Raw genomic sequence first — 23,172 nt, 5'->3', positions numbered from 1 at the left:
TACTATGTAGCAGAATGGAGACTCAATCTAGATTTTTAAATTACAAATTATGTGTTAATTCAATACCATACTATTTTCTATTTCACTTAAGGGTGGTGTAGCAAGAGGGCAATGACAACAGTCACAGTCTTCCCCCAAAACACACACATACTATTTTCCTTATCTTTCTTACAAATGAACACATAGACATTCTTAAATAGATTATATTAGATCAGGGTATTTTAAATTCAACACTACTGATATTTGAACTGGGTTTTTTTTTTTATTGCAGAGAGAGTTCCAGGGCACCACAGAATGTTAAAGAGCATTCCTGGTTTCTACTCACCAGATGCCTACTCACTAGATGCCAGCAATATTCCCCCATTTGTGACTGTCTCTAGACATTTCCAAATGTTCCTCAGGGGCTATTTCACCCCCACCTGAGAACCACTGCTTTAGCTACCCTGTCCTGTGAAATATGGTTTTCTGTAGGAGATCAGCTCAGTAGGACAATTAGTATGTTTGTATTACAGATGAAAGAAAAAGTTCTAAACTATAAACATTACAGTGAAAAAAAAATCTAGAGCTTGAAAACAAAACTATTTAGGAAAAAAAAAAACAACCTACAGATCTCTTTAAATTTCAGCCAGGAATGGATTTATAACTTCATTTACAATTCCTGCCAGAAGCAGAAGCACAAAAAGAAAAGCTCAGAATGAATGGGCTCTGCAGGTTCTGCTTATTTGCAATGTTTCTTTTGGGATATTTTTGCCTTTTAATACCATGTACTAGGTCCTCAGCCTCAAACATGATACTCAATTGTTTTAGAAGATGGAGGATTCATGAAGTTTTGTTCCAGCACTACTGAAGAGAAACATGAGTCACAAATGCAAGCCATATACACATTAAAATTTTTCTAGTAGCCAAATTTAAAAAGTAAAAAGAAACAGGTGAAATTAATTTTAATAATTCATTTTATTTAACCCAATATGTCCAAAATATACTATCACTTCAAGAGGTCACAATATAAAAAAATCAGTAAGATATTTTACATTCTTTTTTTTTTTTTTTTACTAAGTCTTCAAAATCCAGTGTGTATTTTACACTTACGGCACATCTCAATTCGGACTAGCCACAATTCAAGTGCTCAATAATCGTATGTGGCTAGTGGCTACCGTATTGGACAGCGCAGATCTAGTCTGTAAGGGAAAGGTACAGAGGGCAAAGGAGAAAAACTACAGTCAAAAAAAAGAATCCTATTCAACTGTCTCCTATTTCTTTGTCTACTGACACCAACACCAAACGGTTCTATGTCTGCAGATAAAAAATAATGGGGAATTTTGTGACACTTGTCTTGGCAGTGCAGAATTTCTAGTTATGTTTCTGGGTTCAGAAATTAATTCTTCCAGGTTATGATAATAGTATATTATAATAATATGGGCTCAATGGTAAATTCATTCATATTTTGGTTAGACCCATTGTAGATTAATTCATTAGAAGTATAATTTTAACTGCCTTCCTTTAAAAACATTGTTATTTTAAAACTCCATTGTAGTCACTCTAAGAGAAAAAAATCTTATTAGGCCACTCTAAGCCACTGACTTAAATCTCTTGCATTTATTTACATTGTATTTGCATTTTATAGTTTAACTTAGGTGGATGTGACACAGTACAGTATAAAAAATATTAAAGTCACAGTTTATTCACAAAATATGAAGTAAATACACATTCAAAGACTTGAAAATTTTTGTTCAGAATCAGTTTCAAAGTTGATGTGAATTTCACAGTATGTTCATATTATTGCCACTTCATGGCACCACATTAGCTGGTAAACAGAAATTTTGGCTATTCAGTCATGTTTAGAAGCATCAAACTTAAACCAGAGATTTTGATGATTCCTGATATTTTATTATTTACTATTATTATTAGCAATGGAAAATCTTCTTGGTAACCTCTAATAATATCACTCAGTGTCATTAAGTAGTGATGCTAATGCTTAAGTTAAAAAGTGTGACCTCCAAAGCAATAACTGTAGAAGTTAATATGATGAAACTCTCTGAAGAATGCAAAAAACTGCTATGAGAGAACAGTTAGCAAAATATTAGATAATTTGCTGAGAAAATAAAAAGCGATATTACACCAAGAATTTGTTACAATAATTATATAAGCTCTAAGAATACCACCCCTACCCCCACCAACCCACTTCAATAAGTCTTGAATTAATGCAAGTTTTGAATTTTTGAATTATGAGAGACTTCCAAGAATGTGTCTATGACTTTTTGCTCTGCTGTTTTAGGCTATCAGTTGGGTAAGAAGTGGCCAATGACTGCACCCAGGTGACATCTGAAGCAAAGGCAGCCAATCGGTTGGCTGTTTGCAGCCCAGGAAGCAGCCTGGTACAAAAAGTACAAAAAGCTTTGCCCAGTAGGAACAATGATAAAAAGCTAGGATGGACCTTCCTCTTAGATTTTGAGCAGAAAAATAGGGAAGAAATCAGTTAGAAACACAAGAAACAAAAAGATATATATAGCAAAGTAGCAAGGGGGTGGTTAGTCACCATAAAAGGTGGAGCCCCAGGAAAAAGGGTCCACAAACTACCACAAGTGAGGGTGATCAGAAGTTTACCAAGTTTCCAAAATATTCTTTTTGGAAAACTGCTCCCAGATTTCTGTGATATTCCTATTTCCTTTAGTGTCACTTTGCTTCCATTTAATGTACCCTCATGTGACCTGAGGCAGTTGGAGACAGCTGTTGCCTAATAGACTGTTTTTCTGAATTGGTGGGATTTTCTGGACAGGCAGTGACTTCCCTATTCTTGCTTTCATCCTCAGAAGGGCCTAAAAATCCTCAGGGGAAGGGACTATTATATTAAAAAGTAGCTTTATATACCTGCATTTTTTTCTCTTGCTCATTTTCTCCAATCATTCCAGTACCTGTTACACTTTCAGTGCCATCAATGGATACCTAAAAATAAAGGAATAAGATAAAGCTTAAAAGTTTTACGTTTTGATAATTATTCAGGCAGGTTGATGAGTATATGGGGATTCATTATCATCTATCTTTCTGTATGTCTGAAATATTCCACAATAAAAAGCAACAACAAAACAACCAAAAATCTTTCCAATTATCTGAGATACATGCTTTACTAATCTCTAATTTCTACTTAATTCATAAGCAGTTCCACGTATATTTTATTTTTCTGACATTCATTAATTTCTCCTTTTGTGAGTTATGTTACCCATTCTTTTGCTTAAGACCTTACCCCATTCTCTTACTTTTCATCATCAATATTTCTTTGTACACTTCACTTCTTTTAACAAAAATGCTGATTTTCTCGTTGCTGCTGCCTGATTTTGATTCTGAATTGTAGTTTCTTATAAAGTGGTGTTTTTATTTTCTGGGCTTTTTATTTTTTATTTTTTAATTAGAGAAGTTGTCATTTTACAGAACAATCATGCATAAAATAAAGGACTCCCATACATCTCCCCACCACCCTACCATTGATGTGGAACACTTATTATAATTGATGATAGCACACTTTTATAATTGTACCACTAACTAAAGTCCATGATTTAAATTAGGGCTCAATGTTTGTGTAACATAGTTCCATGGATTTTTTAAAAAGCTTTACTCTGTTATTATACGTAAATCTAACATTTACTCTTTTAGTCATATCCAGATACATATTTCAGTGCTATTGACTGCAGTCACAGTGCAGTACTGCCACCACCACCATCCATTATCAAACCATTTCCATTATTCCAAACAGGAGCCCTGTACATTTTAAGCCTTAACTTCCCATTTTCTATCTTCACCCCATCCCCTGGTAACCTATATTCTAGATTCTGACTCTATGAGTTTGCTTAGCCTAATTGTTTCAAATCAGTGAGATCATATGATATTTGTCCTTTTGTGCCTGGCTTATTTCACTCAATTTGATATCTTCAAGGCTCACCCATGTTGCATAAATCAAGATTTCAATCCTTTTTACAGCTGAATAATATTCCATTGTATGTATATATCACATTTTATTTATCCATTCATTGGTTGACAGACACTTGGGTAGCTTCCGTCTTTTGGCAATTGTGAACAATACCATTATGAATATTGCTAGCAAATATATGAGCCCCTGCTCTCAATTTTTTGACTATATACCTAGTAGTGGGATTGTCAGGTCATACGGTGGCTCTGAACTTAGCTTTCTGAGGAACCACCAAACTGTCTTCCACAGTGGATGCACCATTTTCCATTGCCATCAGCAATGAATAAGTGTTGCTATTTCTCTACATCCTCTCCAAAATTGTTATTTCCCATTTTTTTCAATAGCAGCCATTCATTCTAATGGATGTGAAATGGTATCTTATTGTGTGTGTGTGTGTGTTTTATGGTACATACATACAATGGAGTATTATTCAGCCTTAAGAAGGAATAAAATTCTGAAACATGCTAAAACATGGATAAACCCTAAAGACAGCATGCTGAGCGAAAAAGGGCAAATATTGCATGATCTCACCCACATGAAACAACTAGAACCTGCACATCCAGAGTCAGAAATCAGAATACAGGCCACCAGGGGTAATTTTTGTAATGGTGAAGAGTTAAATTTAAATCATACAGAGCCTCTGCTCAGGATAATGGACAGGTGCCGGCAATGGATGCTGTCAATGGCACCACGAATGCAGTATCACTGACCTGTATACTTGAAAGCAATCAAAACAGGAGATTTTAGGTTGTATTTAGTATTACACAAACATATTTTTAAACCCATAAAATTATACTATATAAAGAGCAAATTTTAATGCAAACTATGGACTATAGTTAATAATCAAGTGACACTGTTCTGTCAATTGTAACAAATGTACCACACTAATACAAATTTTGTTTTTTTTCTCATTGTGGTTTTGATTTGCATTTCCTTAATGGTAATATGTCGAGCAATTTTCATGTGCTTTTTAGCCATTTGTATATCTTCTTTGGGGAGACATCTACTCACATCTTTTGTCTATTTTTAATCAGGGTGGTTTGTCTTTTGTTGTTAAGTTGAAGGATTTCTTTACATGTTCTGGATAATAATCCTTTATTGGGTGCGTGTTTTCCAAATATTGTCTCCCATTTTGTAGGTTGTTGTTTTACTTTCATGATAAAGTCCTCCAAGGAACGAAAGTTTTTAATTTTTAATGAGGTTCAATGTATCTATTTTTTTCTTTTGTTGCTTGTGTGGGTGCAAAGTCTAAAACACCATTGCCTAACATGAGGTCCTGAAGGTGCATCCCTGTGTTTTCTTCTAGGAGTTTCACAGTTCTACCTCTTATAATAAGGTCTTTGATCCATTTTGAGTTGATTTTCGTATATGCTGTAAGGCAAGGGGGCCTCTTTTTGTTTTGCAAATGGAGATCCAATCTTCGCTACTTTGTAGAAAGTCAGTTGGCCATAAATGTGAGGGTTGATTTCTGAGCTCTCAGTTCAATTCTGCTGGTCTATACGTCTGCTCTGTGGCCAGTATCACGCTGTTTCGAGTGCTGCAAATTTGCAATAAGCTTTAAGATTGGGAAATGAGAGTCCTCTAACTTCATTCTTCTTTTTCAAGGTGGCTTTAACTATGAAGGACCCTTTGCCCTTTCATGTAAGTATGATGACTGGCTTTTCCATTTCTACAAAGACGGTTGTTGTAACTTAAATTGAGATTGCATTGAATCCATAAATTGCCTTGGGTCGTATTGATATTTTAACAATATTTAGTCTTCCAATCCATGAACAGAGAGTGTCCCTCCATTTATTTAGGTGTTCTTTGACTTTTTTTTTAGCAATGTTGGGTAGTTTCCTTTGTGTAAGTCCTTTACATCTTTGGTTAGATTTATTCCTAGATATTTGATTCTTTTAATTACTATTGTAAATGGAATTTTCCTTCTTGATTCTTTTGCTGATTGTTCATTATCTGTGTATAGAAACACTACTGATTTTGGGGTGCTGATCTTATATCCCACCACTTTGCCGAATTCATTTATTAGCTCTAGGAGCTTTGTTGTGGGGTTTTCCAGATATTTCGTAAGTAGAATCATATCATCTGCAAATAGGGAAGGTATTATTTTTTTCTTTCCAACTTGTATGGCTTTTATTTATTTTTTTTTTTCTTGCTGAACTGCTCTGGCAAGAAATTCCAGTAGTGTTGAATAACAGTGGTGACAGTGGGAACCCTTGTCTTGTTCCTGATTTTAGAGGGAAAGCTTTTAGTCTTTCACCATTAAGTAGGATGTTAGCTATGGGCTTTTCATATATGCCCTGTCCTAGTTTGAAGCTGTTGTGCACCCCAGAAAAGGCCACATTCTTTTACTCCATTTCTGCGGTTGCAGAATTTGTAGGTGGGACTTTTTGGTTTAGTTATTTCAGTTGAAGTGGGATCTTTCGGCTAGCTTATTTCAATTAAGATGTGACCCACTCCATTCATGGTGGGTCTTAATCCTTTTCTGGAATCCTTTATGAGAGGATAAAAAAGAGATGAAACCAAGAAAAGCTCACAGAGAAAATAGGAGAAGAGTCACAGAGAGGAAGCCACTGGAACCAGAAGCTGAAAGTAATGAAACCAGGAGAGAAGGACCATCAGATGCTGGCCATGTACCTTCCCATGTGACAGAGGTGTCCCACATGCCGGCAGCCTTTCTTCAGAGAAGGCATCATCCTGTCAATGCCTTAATCTGGATATTTTCACGGCGTGGTATATAGTAGTCCAGCAACCTTAGCAAACCAAAACATGCCCTTAATCATGTTGAGGAAGTTTCCTTCTATTTCTAGTGTTCTAAGTGTTTTTATCAAGAAGGGGTGCTATATTTTGTCAAATGCCTTTTCTGCTCCAACTGACAAGACTGTGGTTTCTTCCTTCATTCTGTTAATGTGATAAGTCATATGAATGGATTTTCTTATGATGAACTACCCTGGCATAGCAGGTATAAATCCCACGTGATCACAGTATGCAATTATTTTAATATACTATTGGATTTGGTTAGTATTACCATAAGAGATATTGGTCTGTAGTTTTCTTTCTTGTGGTATCCTTTTTTGGGGGGTGTGGGGGCGTGGGGGGGGGGTGCAGTCCATGGGCTGGGAATCAGACCCGGGTCTTCTGCATGGCAGGTGAGCATTCTACCACTGAATCACCCATGCCTCTTTTTGTGGTATCTTTATCTGGTTTTGGTATGAGTATGATCTTGACCTCACAGAATGAGTTAGGGAGTGTTGTCTCATCTTCAATTTTTTTGAAGAGTTTGAGCAGAAAAGAGTTTAATCTTCTTGGAATGTTTGGCAGAATTCTCCTATGAAGCCATCTGATCCTGGTCTTTCTTTTTTGGGAGGTTTTTGATGACTAATTCAATCTCTTTACTACTACTTGGTTTGTTAAGATTTCCTATTCCTTCTTGAGATTCTAAAAATCTGTCCATTTCAACTAGGTTATCTAATTTATTGGTACCCAGTTGTTGGTAGTAACCTCCTATAAACCTTTTCATTTCCACTTTACATTTCTGATTTTCGTTATTTGCATCTTCTCTCCTTTTTTGTCAGTCTAGCTAGACGTTTACTGATTTTATTGATCTTGCCAAAGAACTAATTTTTGGTTCTGTTGATTCTCTCCTCAGGTTTTTGTTTTTTATCTCCTCTCTGATCTTTGTTATTTCATTTCTTCTGCTTACTTTGGGTTTAGTTTGCTCTTCTTTCTCTAGTTTTTACAGTTTTGAGTTAAATCTCCGATTTGAAGTCTTTAATGTAAGCATTTAGAGCTATAAATTTCCCTCACAGCACTCACTGCCTTGGCTGTATCCCTTAAGTTTTGCTATGTTGTATTTTCATTTTCGTTTTCCTCAAGTCATTTCCTAATTTCACCCTTAATCCACTGGTTGCTTAAGAGTATGTTATTTAATTTCCATATATTTGGGACATTTCCATTTCTCCCTCTGTTATTGATATCTAGCTTCATTCCATTGTGGTCAGAGAATATACATTGTATGATTTCAATTTTTCTAATTTAGTGAGACTTATTTCGTGACCCAATATATGGTCTAGCCTGGAGAATGATCCATGTGCACTCAAGAAGAATGTGTATTCTGTTTTCGTTGGGTACAGTGTTTTATATGTCTGTTCCAGTTTGTTAAGTGTATCATTTAAGTCCTGTACTTCCTTGTTGATCTCTGAATAGATGTTCTATTCATTATTGAGTGTGGTGTGTTAAGTCTCCAAGTACTAATGTAGAACTGTCAATTTCTCCCTTCAAATCTGTCAGTATTTGCTTCATGTATTTTGGGACTCTGTTATTAGATTATATATAAATATATATATATTTATAATTGTTACATCTTCTTGTTGAATTGTCCCCTTTATCAGTATATATGGCCATCTTTCTCCCTTCTACCTGTTTTTTAGTTACCCTTACTAATAATCTTCATTTCTACACTTTCATCCACACCTCTCTCTCTTATCTTTTCTTTCCAGCTTGCAAAACTTCCTTCAGTATTTCTTGTAGGGCAGGTCTCTTGGTAACAAACCTTCTCAACTTCTTTCATTTGTAAATAGTTTAAACTCTTCTTCGTTTTTGAAGAACAGTTATGCCTGATAAAGAATTTTTTAAATTTTAAATATATCACACTACTGCTTTCTTGCCTCCATGATTTCTGATGAGAAATCAGAACCGAAGTCTTATTGGCATCCCTTGCATGTGGTGAATTCTGCTTTCAGAATTCTCTTTATCTTTGGCATCTGTCATTCTGATTAGCATGTGTCTTGGAGCGGGTCTGCTAGGCTTTAATCTGCTTTAAGTTGTGTCTCTTGGATATGTACATTTATTTCTTTAATAAGAGCAGGGAAATTTTCGGCCATTATTTCCTCAAATATTCTTTCTGTTCCTTTTTCTTTCTCTTCTCTTGCTGGGATACCCATGACACATATGTTGGTGTGCTGCATGCTGTCACACAACTCTGATATCCTGCTCAAAATTTTCCCTTCTTTTCTCTGTTATTTTCTGTTCAGTTTCAGATGTTCTGTCTTCCAGTCTCTGATTCTTTTTTCTGCCTCTTCAAATCTGCTCTTGTATGGTCCTAGTGTACCTTTTTTTTTTGGAGGTCCTGCTGGGATACGAACCCCCTAGTGTATTTTTAATCACCTCTATTGTGCTTTTCATCCTCACAAGCTGTTACTCTTTTCTGGCATGCTTTCAAATTCTTCTTGTGCTTGCCCAGTGTCTTCTTATTCTTTATCTCTTTAGCCATAATTTCCTTCATCTCCTGGAATTATTTAGGTTTGTTTGAACATTTTTGGTTAGTTGTTTCAAATTCTTTATCTCCTCTGATTTTTTTTTTTAGCTTGTTCCTTTGACTGGGTCATATCTTCGTAGTTTCTTTGTACAGCTTATCATTTTTTGTTGGTATTTGGGTTTCTGATTATCTTGAGGCATTTATTCTGAAGGTCAGTTTTGTTCTCTTGTCTAGAATTTTGTATTAACTGGGCTTGCATTAAGCTTGCTCTCTGATAGTTGGTTCATCAGTATTTCCCAGCCAAAACACGGCCAGGTAACCTGTGTAGAGGACGCAGACCGGATCCATAGGGCCCTGGGGAGAGGGTCAGGGAAGACTTCAAAGAGCCTTTCTTTCTTTCACCTCCCAGAACTGCACTTTCCCAGCCTACCCATGAGATGGCGCTCTCTTTCGTTTTCCTTGAGAGTGTGCTTCCATGAGCTTCCCAGAAGATGGTGCTATTTGGCAACCTATTCCCCCCATCCCTGCTAGGGCAGTCTATTTTTACTCCTTTGCCAATTCTGCCTCTGACATGAGGGGAAACATGGTGTGGTGGCACCTGACCTAACAGGCTAGAATGGCAGGATCGAATAGTCTAAATTTGCTGGCCAATAGCTGGATTAGTACTGGGCTATGCCCTCCTCTGTAGTTGGGCTGGGGAATACCATGGCCATCCCAGTCTGCAGCAACCCTCTAGGCAGAGGTCAGAGCACCCAAACTACTTGCCTTGAGGGTGGGAATGGATGCTAAGAGCTATGGATGGAATTATTCACAGTCTCTGACTGTGATTTCAGTCTTTTCATCCTACACTCGCCTAAAATACTTCACAGAACTCCCCTGATCTCTGGAGCTCTAGAACACTTGATTTGGACAGTTTCTGCCTGTTCATTCACTGCTTTTGGGAGATGAGTGAGCCCTGCAGTTCCTCCCCTATTCTGCTATTTTTCCAGAAATTGTCCCTCATAACTTTTTATATTAAAAGTCTATTTCATGCAATTACTACAGCCAACCCAGCTGTCTTTTCGTCACTATTTGCATAGTATACATTTTTTTCATCCTTTCATTTTCAACTTGTATTTTTGACTTTAAGGTAAGTCTCTTGCAGATGGCATATAGTTGGGTAATGCTTTTTTATCCATTTCGACAACATCTGCCTTTTGACTGAAGGGTTTAATTCATTTAAATTTAAAGTCATTACTGATAATACAGGCCATTCTTCTGCAATTTTGCTATCTCACCTTTGTAAGTCTTACACCTTTTTTGTGCCTCATTTCTGTAAAAGCCTATTTATTTATGTGTGTGTTTTGTGTTGTACCATATTATGTGCCTTCTCACTTCTACCTGGATATGTTTTTCTTGTGGTTCTTGGAGAAGAGGATTTTTATGTCCCTCTCTGTTACCAGCAGCTACCTAGGGACTGGACCCCAAGGTGTCCTGCTCCAAGAGTGGGGGATGGCGCGAGTGTGGAGAGAGCAATTTAAAGCTCTTTACCATAATTTATCTGTCTCTTCTTTCTCACTCTTCCTTGGATGCTTGCTGTACAGTGTTCTTCTGGTCTCTAGAGTTTCAAAATAGTTGTTCCAGACAGTTGCTATCTATTTAACAGTTGTTCTGGTGGGAGGATTGAGTCCTAGAGTTCCCTGCTCCACCATCTTCCCAGAAGTCTCCAAGTGTTTGTTTGTTTTAATTTCTTTTGATAAATAAAGAAGCTGTTTTGGGGATGTTTTTGACATGGTAAAATACCATACCTTTGCCGCATACTGTTCCAAAGCACTGATAGTGTCAGGGTCAATTGTGGCATCCCCAGTATGCAGACCAGCCACTGTCCCATCAGCCTGAATTGCCAAGATGGTGTCAGACTGTGGGACTTGCACCGCATGGTGGATGTAAGCTGTAGTGCCATCTTCTAGCTGAACAGCCTGTAATGCGCTCTGGTCATAACTATCTGAAGAAATGGAAGAGATTGGTGTTAATATGGTTACATATTTAAAGGAAAAGGAGAATAAACGCTTACTGAATGCTTACTATGAACATTAGACAACACGCTTTACATATGTTATCTCACCCTTATTATACAAATGAGCAAACTGAAACTTGGAGATATAAAAGTTCCTTTCCTTGGGAAACAAGAAATTAAACAAACAAAAACAGTAACAACAGTCAAAATCAGTATACAGAGAAACCAGAATTTGAACTCAGACAGCAGTTCAGCAGCTAAAGGCAGGTTTTTATTTTTCTACATTCCCACTTGTCTTTTATTTTATTTGTATTTCCAAAGCTTCTTTACCTTTGGAGGCATGGTGAATAAATGCTGTAGTTCCATCTTCTAACTGTACTGCTTGACCATCCTCTAGACGCAAACTGTCCCCTGCTCAAGAACAATGCTTACATTTAGATCTCATGTTTTCTAAGCATGTTCTAGTTAACTCACTTAGCAACAACAGATTAAAACACATGATATAGTTAAGTGTCCTTGAACATTTAAATAATTTCAGCAAAGTTGCACTGAGAATGGTGCTTAAAGGTAAAAGAAAAAAGTTAGACTATTTATTTTAGGACATATTTACTAAAGGGTAAGGAGAGTTAGAAGAAAAAAATAAGATGAAAATGTGAGAAATGTAGGATTCAGCTCATATAACAGAAAAATTCACATACGACTATTGTCCACTTACCTCTAGAGTACAATCCAGTAACTTCTTTTCTACTATTTCTAAGACAAAGTCTCAATTAAAGTTAAAACGGTCATTAGCTCTTTTCACTGAAATCTACTGATCTCTCCTTTTAGAAGGACTAGAGATCATGTCCAAGTTCAGACAGTAAGAGGGAGCTGGAGGCAGGAAATAATGAAGTATGAGAATCAGGAGGGTTTCTTCTGCTGTATTTTAAATACTTACTGCTTTTAGGTATGGGTACATGTTGAACATAGGCAGCAGAGCCATCCTCCAACTGAATGACTTGGCCATCTATGAGTTTTCCATCTAAAGCACAAGATTCAAGCCAATAAATTAGAACAAACATAAATTTTAAACTTTATACAATTTCAAAATGATATCAACTATAAAAACATACACTACTTAAGATCATGTTCATCTTGATTCTTCCTCAATGTTCTGAGGCAATTCAATAACACATCCAGTGATCCTATAGAAAGCAGAAAATCCTCCCTCAGCCATCCTTCCTCCCCTCCAATTTTCACTTAGACAAATTCAAGAGGAAGAGTGGCTCGCCATAGCAGGCTACATGAGTAGAACCTCTATATAATTTTCAGAGCCACTTAGGAACAGTGACTGTGACCACAGGGAAGCTCAACTTGGGAAGGTAGACAGGTCAGTGTATGTGAGGCCAGCTGTCATTTTCATTCCTGGAGGCTATAAGACCCTTGTCTATGTACACATGTGCTCAGTAAGCTTCCATAAAAACCAAGGAATTTGAGGACTCAGCTATTTCCTGGAGCAAAGTAGACACTGATTCAATGTTATAAAAGCAAAACCAAGTCTTTATTCTTATGCATATTTTGTAAAAAAAAAAATATATATATATATATTTATATTTAAGTTAAATTGAAATTATTTAAAATTACTATATGCGCTAAAGCCATTTTAGGAGTGTTTGGGAGGGAATACAAGTAATAGTTGTCATATGCCTCAACTCTTGAGATTATGAATCACTGGTTTAACTAATCAGCAGTACGCGGGCACATACCTTTAGAATTGTGTTGTATATAAGCAGTAGAACCATCTGCAAGTGTTACTGCTTGTAAGCTTACACCTTCCATATTTTCTAAATTGTCACCATCTATTAAAAAAATGATAAGATATCCATTATATGTACATTCTGACTAAATTACTTTAAAAAAATGAAAATTAGGTAAAAAGGCAGTGAGCCTAACAAAGTCAAATGGGATTTCTTTTAGTGTTTTTAAAATATATTTCCCCACCCTACTAAATCCAGCCTCCACAGTAAGCCTCCACAAATGCTCACTGAAAGGCTTAGTCTTGTGTCACCTTCAGTTAAATGAAGACTAGGATAGTATACTTAGTATTGTCTGTTTTCATTTTTCCCTAAGATAAATGAAATTTCCAAATCCATATAATCCCTTCAAAGAAGACTACTCACCTGCCACAGTTACTGCTTCTGTCAAGCATAGGGTAACATGTTGAGCCTCCATTCCTCCACCAGGAAATTCTGTCATCCCCTGAGAATCTCGATTTATTTGGGCTAACAACATTTTCTACCTTGGAAAAAAATACAGGCAATTGAGAACAAAGAATGATACATATGAAATAAAACTGTAGTATTTTTATGAGCTATAAGAAATTGCTAAGGAAGCAGTGTTTGAAATAAGCTGAAATTTCACTTAATATGCAAGTAAGAGTATTAACCCAAAGTCCAAGGCATACTTTTCATAATTCAATAGTAAGCTGTTGTGCACAGTGATGAATTCTGCCCATCAGTTTGCATCTTGCCTTAAACCTCCCACCTGCTTCTATTTCCCTCCCCTTGCCTCTCTCTAGAGCACCTCATTTCCCACAAGTGCATCAGCTCCCTACTTCACAGACAATACGGAAGTCATCAGAGAGAAACTCCCTGCCAACAAACCTACCACTTCACTGCATTTCCACACGTTATTTCTTCCTTCTCTCTTACCATATTTGAAGAAAGAGCTTTCCCATAAGGTAAGACTAATTCCTCTAACCTGTTCTTGGATCTCACCTGTCTTTCCTCTTTAGGGAGCTCAAGGATCTCTTTTCTCTCTCTCCCATCAATAACTTACAAACACAAAAATAGAATCAAATAAACAAAACCTCACCTGACTTAGCTAATAGTTTCTCTTTCTTCCTTTTCAGACAGACTTCTTTAGAGTTGTTGCTGAGAATACTTCCTGATTTCCTACTACCATCTGGTTTCTGCTCCCAACCCCATAGGACCTGCTCTAGCTGGTCACTGACTTCCACTTTAATCTAAAATTCAATAGCTATTCCTAGGTATTTACCCAAGAGAAATGAAAACATGGCCACAAAAAGATCTGTACAAGTATACTCATAGCAGTTTTTTTCATAATAGTCTCAAACTGGAAATAACCCAAATGTCCATCATTTAAAAAATGGATAGACTCTGTGCCTGTCTTCGTGCCTGAGGAGATGGCAGTACAGCCACCCAAGTCAGTGCTATTGGTCTGTCTGGGTAAGATTTGTCGGCCACCCACAGTAGGAGCAGTTTTCAGAAAACTTGTAACTGATCAAAATATTTCAGATAATTGGAGGACAGACAATGCTGCAACATCCAATTATAAGATAGGAAACCTTCCTGATTATTGAGGGCAAAATTGCATGAAGCATGATATTCCTATGAATCACACTGCCCAACCAGTTACCAAAAAAAGACTTTGCCACAGTTGGTTATATACTGTGCATGGATGAAAGCAATCTGAGAGATGTGAATAGAAAAGGCAGTGACGTTAAAGAAAACTGCAAAGCAAAAACTGAACTGCTTTGGAGCTATGATCTACAAATTTTAATGACTGAAGAGCCATACTATGGGAATGACTCCAACCTTGAGACTGTGTACCAGCAATGTGTTAGGTACTGCAAAGCATTTCTGGAGAAGTCACAGTAAAGCTGCATCCATTCATTGCCAAAGGCCAACAATGATTAATATCTTAACAGCGACTTCTAGGTTTTTCATTCAGCATGTTAAAAGTGTAATGTTTCACCTGCGCAAGGATGACACGCAAATTCATGAAGCGTTCCATATTTTTTAAGAATGTGTTTCTTTGTCATATATTTTTTTAAATGTAAAAATTAATAAAAAAAATTTTTTAAGTGTAACGTTTCATAGCTCAAGGCTACAACTTTTTTTTTCATGTTTCTTTTCTTAAGAAATAATTGTAGACTGAAAGCAATGTTGGATTTGTAGGAGAATTAATAAAAATATTTGATTCAGACAGTTTATGGGGTACATTAAATGTTTTTAAACAAATTGGACCTTTTATCTTGTCCCAAATACAAAAATAGTGGAACAAACAAAATAGTAGAACCACAAAATATAACGTTTTGTAACAATCATTTTTCAGTATTTAACCTTAAGGTACTATCCAGTGACAGCTGGCTTTCTAATATGATTAACTATGATCTCAATAAATAATTAAAATATCACCCAAGTCAACATCTGAACTCACTGAGATTTTTAAATAATCTCTTTACTAAGCAGATATATACATAATAGGACAAATGTCCTCTATTTATCTATACTGCCTCTCCTTTTACCCAAAGGCCTTTTTTGAGTTCACAATCATGACTGGAAGAATTTTGAGTCACACATACTAAGAGTTCACACTTGTATGTTAAAAGGATAGGAAAGAGAATGATTTATAGTATAAATCTTCGGCATTCTTTTTAAAAATATTTTTATTGAGAAATCTTCACACACATACAACCCACACATGGTGTACAATCAATGGCTCACAATATCATCATAGTTGTGTATTCATCACCATGATCATTTTCAGAACATTTGCATCACTCCAGAAAAAGAAAAAGAAAATATTCATATCTCCCATAACCCTTACCCCTCCCTCTCATTGACCACTAGCATTTCAAACTACCCAATTTTTTTTTACCCTTTATCCCCTCCCTATTTTTTGTTTTTTATTCTTATTTTTTTTACTCATCTGTCCAGACCCTGGATATAAGGAGTATCAGGCACAAGGTTTCACAATCACATGGTATCATTGTAAATGCTCTATCGTTATATGATTATCTTCAAGAACCAAGGCTACTAGAACACAGCTCAACAGTTTCAGGTATTTCCCTCCAGTCATTCTAATACACCATAAACTCAAAAAGGATATCTATATAATGCATATAAATAATCTCTAGGATAACCTCTTGACTCTGTTTGAAATCTCTCAGCCACTGAAACTTTATTTTGTCTCATTTCTCTTTTCCCCCTTTTGGTCAAGAAGCCTTTCTCAATCCCATGATGCTGGGTCATGACTCACCCGGGGAGTTCTGTCCCACTCTGTCCCTGGGAGCCCCACGTAGAGGGGAGCCCAGTGAGTGCACCTGCTGAGTTGGCTTAGAGAGAGGGTTACATCTAGTTTCAAACATATAATACTCATAGGGATTAGAAGAAACGGCTGCCTTTACAAAATGGGATTAGGATTAAAACATGGCTTTTCTAAGGTACATACATCCTTTCAAACCAGTACACCTGCCAATTAGCAATATCTAGCTGAAGCATGCCTAAGAGTAGCTCCCAGAATAGCCTCTTTACTTATTTGAAGTCTCTTAGCCACTGATACCTTATTTTGTTACATTTCTTTTCCCCCTTTTGGTCAGGAAGGTATTGTCGGTCCCATGGTGCCAGACCCAGGCTCATTCCTGGGAGTAAGATCCCATGATGTCAGGGAGACTTTCACCCCTGAACGTCATGTGCCAAGAAGAGGGGAGGTTAATGATTTTCCTTGCAAAGTTGAGCTTAGAGAGAGGGAGAGGCCACATTTAAGCAACAAAACAGGTTTTCTGAAAGTAACTCTTAGGCATAATTGTAGTTAGGCTTAGCTTCTCTGCTACAGAAATAAGTTTCATAACAGCAAGCCTTAAGATCAAGGGCCTGATCTATTAAATTGGGACTCTATAATGTTTGAGAGTTTCCTGAGTTTCTCAAATGGGAAAGTTTAATAGTTTCATACTTTTTCTCCAGTCAAGGGACTTTGACAGTACTCTTAAATAATCTGCCTAACATACCCAGGGATGTATCTGAGTACAATATTAGGCTTTATACAGATTTACAAGCTCTCATTCTCATTCTGGACTCTATGTGTTTGGGTTGTTTAAATGAACTATCCAGGCAGGCTGATTGAGATTGTGCATTACAGAAAATTTAGGTTTCAGACAAAATAAACCTCTCTGCCTTTAGTCTCATACAGTAGGTGAAGCTCTAAAACACAGACAATATCATCCTTTGCCCTATATTCTGATTTACCTGATATACCTGAGTCCCAATCAGATTGGCTTCATTCTCATCTCGAAGTGAAGCCTTGGGTCATGCTTTTTTTTTTAAATCCATTCTGCCAAACTGTGTCTTTTGGTTGGGGGATTTAATCCATTACATTCAATATCATTACTTCAAAGGCAGAACTTACTTCAGCCATTTTATCCTTTGGTTTTTATATGTCAAGCCTTTTTTTTTTTGTCTCTCTTTTTACTCTTTTAGTTACCTTTACCGATAGTCATTTCTTCAACACTATTACTAGCTACTGTGTCCTGTCTTTTCATTCAGCCTACAGAACTCCCTTTAATATTTCTTACGGGGTAGGTCTCAGTTTCTATTTATTTGTGAATATTTTAAACTCCCTCTCATTTTTAAAAATATTTTTATTGAGATATCTTTACACATATACAGTCTATCCAAAGTATACAATCAATGGCTCACAATATCATCACATACTTTTGCACTCATCACCATAATCATATTTAAAACACTTGCATCACTCCGGAAAAAGAAATAAAAAGAAAAAAGTAAAAAACTCATACATCCCATTACCCTTACCCCTCCATCTCACTGACTACTAGTATTTTAATCTGCCCATTTTTTTTAACCTCTTCTCCCCGCCACTATTTATTTATTTATTTGTCCTTACTGTTTTATTCATCTGCCCATACACTGGATAAAGTCTCCCTCATTTTTCAAGGGCAGTTTTGCCTGATAAAGAATTTTTGCCTGGCAGGTTTTCTCTTTCAGTACTTTAAATATATCATAACAACGGCTTCTCGCCTCCATAGTTTCTGATGAGAAATCAGAACTTAGTCTTATTTTGGATCCCTCATATGTGATGAGTCGCCTTTCTCTTACTGCTTTCAGAATGCTTTCTTTATCCTTGGCATTTGACATTCTGATTGGTATGTGTCTAGAAGTAGGTCTATTAGGATTTATTCTGTTAGGAGTATGTTACACTTCTTGGACATGAATATTTATGTCTTTCACAAAAGCTGGGAAAATTTCGGCCACTATTTTATCAAATATTCTTTCTTCCCCTTGCCCTTCTCTTCTCCTTCTGGGACAACCGTGACACATATGCAGGTGTGCTTCATGTTGTCATTTAAATCACTGAGACCTGTTCAATTGTTTTCCATTCTTTTCTCTATCTGTTCTTTTGTCTGTAAGATTTCGATTGTCCTGTCTTCTAGTTCACTGATTCTTTATTCTGCCTGTTCAAATCTGCTGCTGTATGCTTCTAATATATTTTAAATCTCTTCTATTGTGCCTTTCTTCCCCATAATTTCTGTTATGTTTCTTTTAGTACTTTCAAATGCTTTATGTTCACACAATGTCTTCTTAATATCCTTTCACTCCTTAGCCATATTTCCCTCCGTCTCCTTTAAGTGATTTAGGAGATTCATCTAAACATTTTTGACTAGTTGTTAAAAATTCTGTATCTAACGATGATCATGCATCTATGTGATGATGTTAAGAATTACTGATTGCATATGTAGAATGGTATGATTTCTAAATGTTGGGTTAATTTCTTTTTTTCTGTTAATTAATAAAAAAAAATTCTGTATCTCTTCCAACTTTTTAATTTGTTTCGTTGGCAGGGCCATATCTTCCCATTTCTTTGTACGGTTTGTAACTTTTTTCTGATATCTAGGCATCTGCTTATCTTGATGTATTTACCCTGAAGGTCAGTTTCTCCGTTACCTAGGCTTTGTGTTAAGGCTCTTTTGACACATTCTTCCTTATTCTACAGCCCATGTTTAAATGATCAGATTTTTAAACTTTTCTTCATCTGATTCTTGCCCTGGATATGCGGTACAATTTTTAAAATTGCATGTTTTGTGCAGATGTTTCACCTCCAGGTTCTTTCTCCAGGAATCTTGACCTGTTCTGTTCATTTTTGTTTTGCCTCTATAGCTTTTTATACTTCTTTCATTGTCTTTTAGCTGCTTTTGCTTGGAGGGCAAATTCTGGGAAGAGGGTCACTCCAGAAGGGCCTTTCCCAAGTCAGTATTTCCCAGACAAAACAGGATTAGGAATCCATGAAGGGGGCACAAGACCAGCTCCAAAGTGCCCTAGTGAGGGCATCAGGAAGGATGCCAAAAGTCTCTCTGATGGTTCCCCAAGGCTGTGTTTTCTCAGACTGTCAAGGAAATGAAGCCCTTCAGGTAACTGATTCCAGAAGCACTGCATCTTTAAATCTCCACCACCACTAACCCACCCTGGGGTGGGGTTAAAAACAGTAGCTCTGGGGCAAGTTAAAATCTAGCTCAGAGCCAGGACCCAGCAATCCGAATTTGCTAATCAAAAACCATAATCAGTTATCAGCCATGCCCAGCCTGTTCTTGGGGAAGAGGATTTTTCTGTTCCTTTCTGCCAAAAGCAAGCTAGGCAAGGATTGAACCTCAAGGCCACCGGCCACAAGTGGGAGATGGGTGCCAGCTGCCACCACACAAACAGAGCAACTCACTGTTCTCTACTATACTTTACCAGCTTCTTCCTCCTACTCTTTCCTGATACTGTATAGTGTTCTTCTGGCCTCTGGAGGCCCAGGCCAGTTGTTTCAGACAAGTTCCTGCTGGTTTAATAGCTGTTTTGGTGGAAGGAATGAGTCCTGGAGCTCCCTACTCCACAATCTTCCCCAGAAGTTCTCCTTCGAATGTAATTTAAACCAAAACAGCAACCACCATCACAACCTTACCTTACAAACTATAAATCTAAGTACATTCTGTTTGCAAGGTATTGTTCATAAGAATTTCATCACAGGTACATAAAAAAGATAAACCAAAAAATTCAATTTTCTTTGAAGGCTTTCCTCTGGCAAAGGAAAACAAAACTAATACTAAAGGTGATTTTAAACAACAGAGTTTTAACCACAGACATACATTTCCTAGTATATTTTCTTTGATTATTATTTTCCATGGGCTCTTAGCTAAGAATGTTCATTTACAAAACTCTCCAGTTGAATCTGATGTGTGCCCTTAATTAAAAAACACAGATATAAAATATCAACTAAGAATATTTACATAATTTTCTAAGTTTCCAAATTGCCCCACCTAAATTCTTTTTTTATTAATTAAAAAAAATTTTTAAATATGACAAGAAACACAAACATTCTTAACATATGATCATTCCGTTCTACATATATAATCAGTAATTCACAATATCATCACATAGTTGCATATTCATCATCATGATTTCTTAGAACATTTGCATCAATTCAGAAAAAGAAATAAAAAGACAACAGAAAAAGAAATTAAACAAAAACAGAGAAAAAAAATTATACATACCATGTCCCTTATCCCTCCCTTTCATTGATCACTAGCATTTCAAACCAAATTTATTTTAACATTTGTTCCCCCTATTATTTATTTTTATTCCATATGTTCTACTCGTCTGTTGACAAGGTAGATAAAAGGAGCATCAGACACAAGGTTTTCACAATGATGTGTGCCCTTAATTAAAAAACACAGATATAAAACATCAACTAAGAATATTTACATAATTTCTTAAGTTTCCAAACTGTCCCACCTAAATTCTGCAGATGATTCTTAATCCTCTCAGCCATAAAGAGAAAGGAAATTGTAGGAAATAAAAAAAAAAAGAGAGAGAGAGAAAGGACAACTGTTGTAGGAAAAGGAAAAACTCCAGTCTCCATCAGGTCTCTCATCTTCTTGAAATCACAAATACACTCTACCCAACAGGTGGGTAGGTCTCCTAGGAGATCTTGTGACTGATTTCAATTATGTCAAAATACATCCTCTTTCTCTCTGAATAAACACGATACATTCCATATACACAACACTGTTTGCTAATTCATCTTTTCAATCTAACTGCTCTACCATCTGAACTTGCCCATTTCTGTCAAACTCAGGCATCCAGAATTAAAACATCTTGATCATCCTTAATTAAACTCTCATTCTTATATTCACAATGATGGAGTAATCAACTCCATGGCATCTTAAAAATAAAATCCCAGGATAAGTTTATTGGATAAAAAAATTAGCATTTTTATGGCTTTTATAGTTTGCTGCCAAAATTATTTTGTAAAAGGGTTGTGCCAATTTCATTGCCAACAGTAATGTAATGATATCCTAGATTTGCTACTCTTTACTTATATCGGTTATTACACTAGAAGCCCTGTCTGATATCAAGAACAAGTGGATGGTTTATAAAAAAGAAGATTGGGCAGGCCACGGTGGCTCAGCAGGCAAGAATGCTTGCCTGCTGTGCCAGAGGACCCGGGTTTGATTCCTGGTGCCTGCCCATGTAAAAAAAAAAGAAGAAGAAGAAGATTAAAAAAAGGAATAATAAAAATGACATATACCTTAAATACTGCATTTTAATTTAAATCTATAAACATATGTTCATACACCAATTTTTGATATTAGGCCAAAGACTTTTCTCTAAATATGGATCTGTGGATTGAGGTTCAGCGTGGACTTTTAAAAAACTCATTAGCAGGATCCATTCCAGTTTGGTTACTTTAAAGAAGAGCAAGAACTTAAGGTACCTGTAAAAGAATTTTAGGATAGAATCTTTCTCGATTTGAACATTTTCCCCCTCTAATCTCATATGGTTTACTGCTTACGGACAAAATCCAATTATTATTATTATTTTTAAACTTTTTTATTGTGAAATATAATATATATACAAAAAGGCAATACATTTCAAAGTACATTTTAACAAGTAATGAGAGAACAGATTTTAAAGTTTGGTATAGGTTACAGTTCCATGATTTTTCATTTTTTCTTCTAGCCAAAGTCTAATTCTTTAAACTGATATTTGAGTTACTCTCCAATCTGGCCCCTAACTACTTTCTAATTTCATCTCCTGTTATTCTCCTTTACTACAGTTGAATTATTCTTCTCAGTCCTGGATAATTATCCAGCAAACACTTATATACATAAATATGCCAGACAGTATGCATGTTATTAGGGATACAGAGAGGTGAAAAATAAAAAGACGTTTTTGTTTTTAAGAAACTCATTCTACAGTGGAAGACAAGTGAAAACAGGTAATTAAAACAAAATATAGGTGAAAAACAGAAAGGCTAACCTCAGAACTACTATATGACCCAGTAATACCCAGTCCTAAGTATATATTCAAAGGAACTGAAAACAGTGACTGAAACAGATACTTGTATGCCAATGTTCATAGTAGCATATTCCCAATAGCCAAATTGGGAAAAAAATCCCAAGCATCCATCAACATATGAAAGGATAAATAAAATGTGGTATAATCATAGTGGAATATTATTCAGCCATAAAAAAAAATGAAGCCCAATATGGATAAACCTTAAAAACAATTATGCTAAGTGAAATAAGACACAAAAGGACAAATGTATGATTCCACTTATATGAAATATCTAGAATAGCAATTCATAGAGACAGAAAGTAGATCAGAAGTCACCATGGGCTGGGGAGAATAGGGAAGTGGAGAGTTATTGCTTAATGGGTGCAGCAGAGCTTCTGGCTGGAATGATGAAAAAGTTTTAGGAATAGATAGTGGTAACACTGTGAATTTACTTAGTGCCATTGAGTTGGCATTAAAATGACTACAGTGGTAAATTTTATGTCATGTGCATTTTACCACAATTTAAAAAAATAGATAATATTAAAAAAAAAAAACCACAATGTGAAAAAGACACTAATAAAACTGCAAAGTTCAATGGAACAATTTTTATAATACCAAAATATAGTCAGTGATCTAAAAGTATAGTATTAAGGAAAGATGAAATAAGTTATAGGACATCCATAAATGGAATATGGAATATACAAATTTTAAAAAGAATAAGTTGATCTACATGAAATGCTGTGAAATGCGTAAGTGGGAAAAAGCAAGTTGCATAACAGTATATACTCAATCATGCTTTTAAAATGTATGCAGGGTGGGTCACGGTGGCTCAGCAGGCAGAGTT

General features: G+C 36.1%; 1 protein-coding gene and 1 pseudogene across 3 annotated transcripts in view; one reads left to right on the top strand and one right to left on the bottom strand.

Moving 5' to 3' along the window:
- The window catches only part of ZNF143 (zinc finger protein 143), a 93,265-nt gene that overhangs the window by 52,427 nt on the left and 17,666 nt on the right, over positions 1–23,172 (bottom strand). The window contains exons 2-7 of one of the 3 annotated variants that reach the window (XM_077113958.1): positions 13,371–13,485; positions 12,957–13,049; positions 12,149–12,232; positions 11,542–11,625; positions 11,003–11,199; positions 2,869–2,943 (exon numbers count right to left, since the gene is read on the bottom strand). In XM_077113958.1, the coding sequence (XP_076970073.1) occupies positions 2,869–2,943; positions 11,003–11,199; positions 11,542–11,625; positions 12,149–12,232; positions 12,957–13,049; positions 13,371–13,485 (648 nt within the window). Of the gene's footprint in view, positions 1–2,868; positions 2,944–11,002; positions 11,200–11,541; positions 11,626–12,148; positions 12,233–12,956; positions 13,050–13,370; positions 13,490–23,172 lie in introns of all 3 variants that reach the window. The other 2 variants (XM_077113959.1, XM_077113960.1) reach the window with 2 other exon arrangements.
- LOC143644670 (low molecular weight phosphotyrosine protein phosphatase pseudogene) lies at positions 14,396–14,870 on the top strand (annotated as a pseudogene).

This window comes from Tamandua tetradactyla, chromosome 8, assembly GCF_023851605.1.
Source record: "Tamandua tetradactyla isolate mTamTet1 chromosome 8, mTamTet1.pri, whole genome shotgun sequence".
Classification (NCBI taxonomy): Eukaryota; Metazoa; Chordata; class Mammalia; order Pilosa; family Myrmecophagidae; genus Tamandua; species Tamandua tetradactyla.
This window is presented reverse-complemented; position numbering and strand designations above follow the sequence as displayed.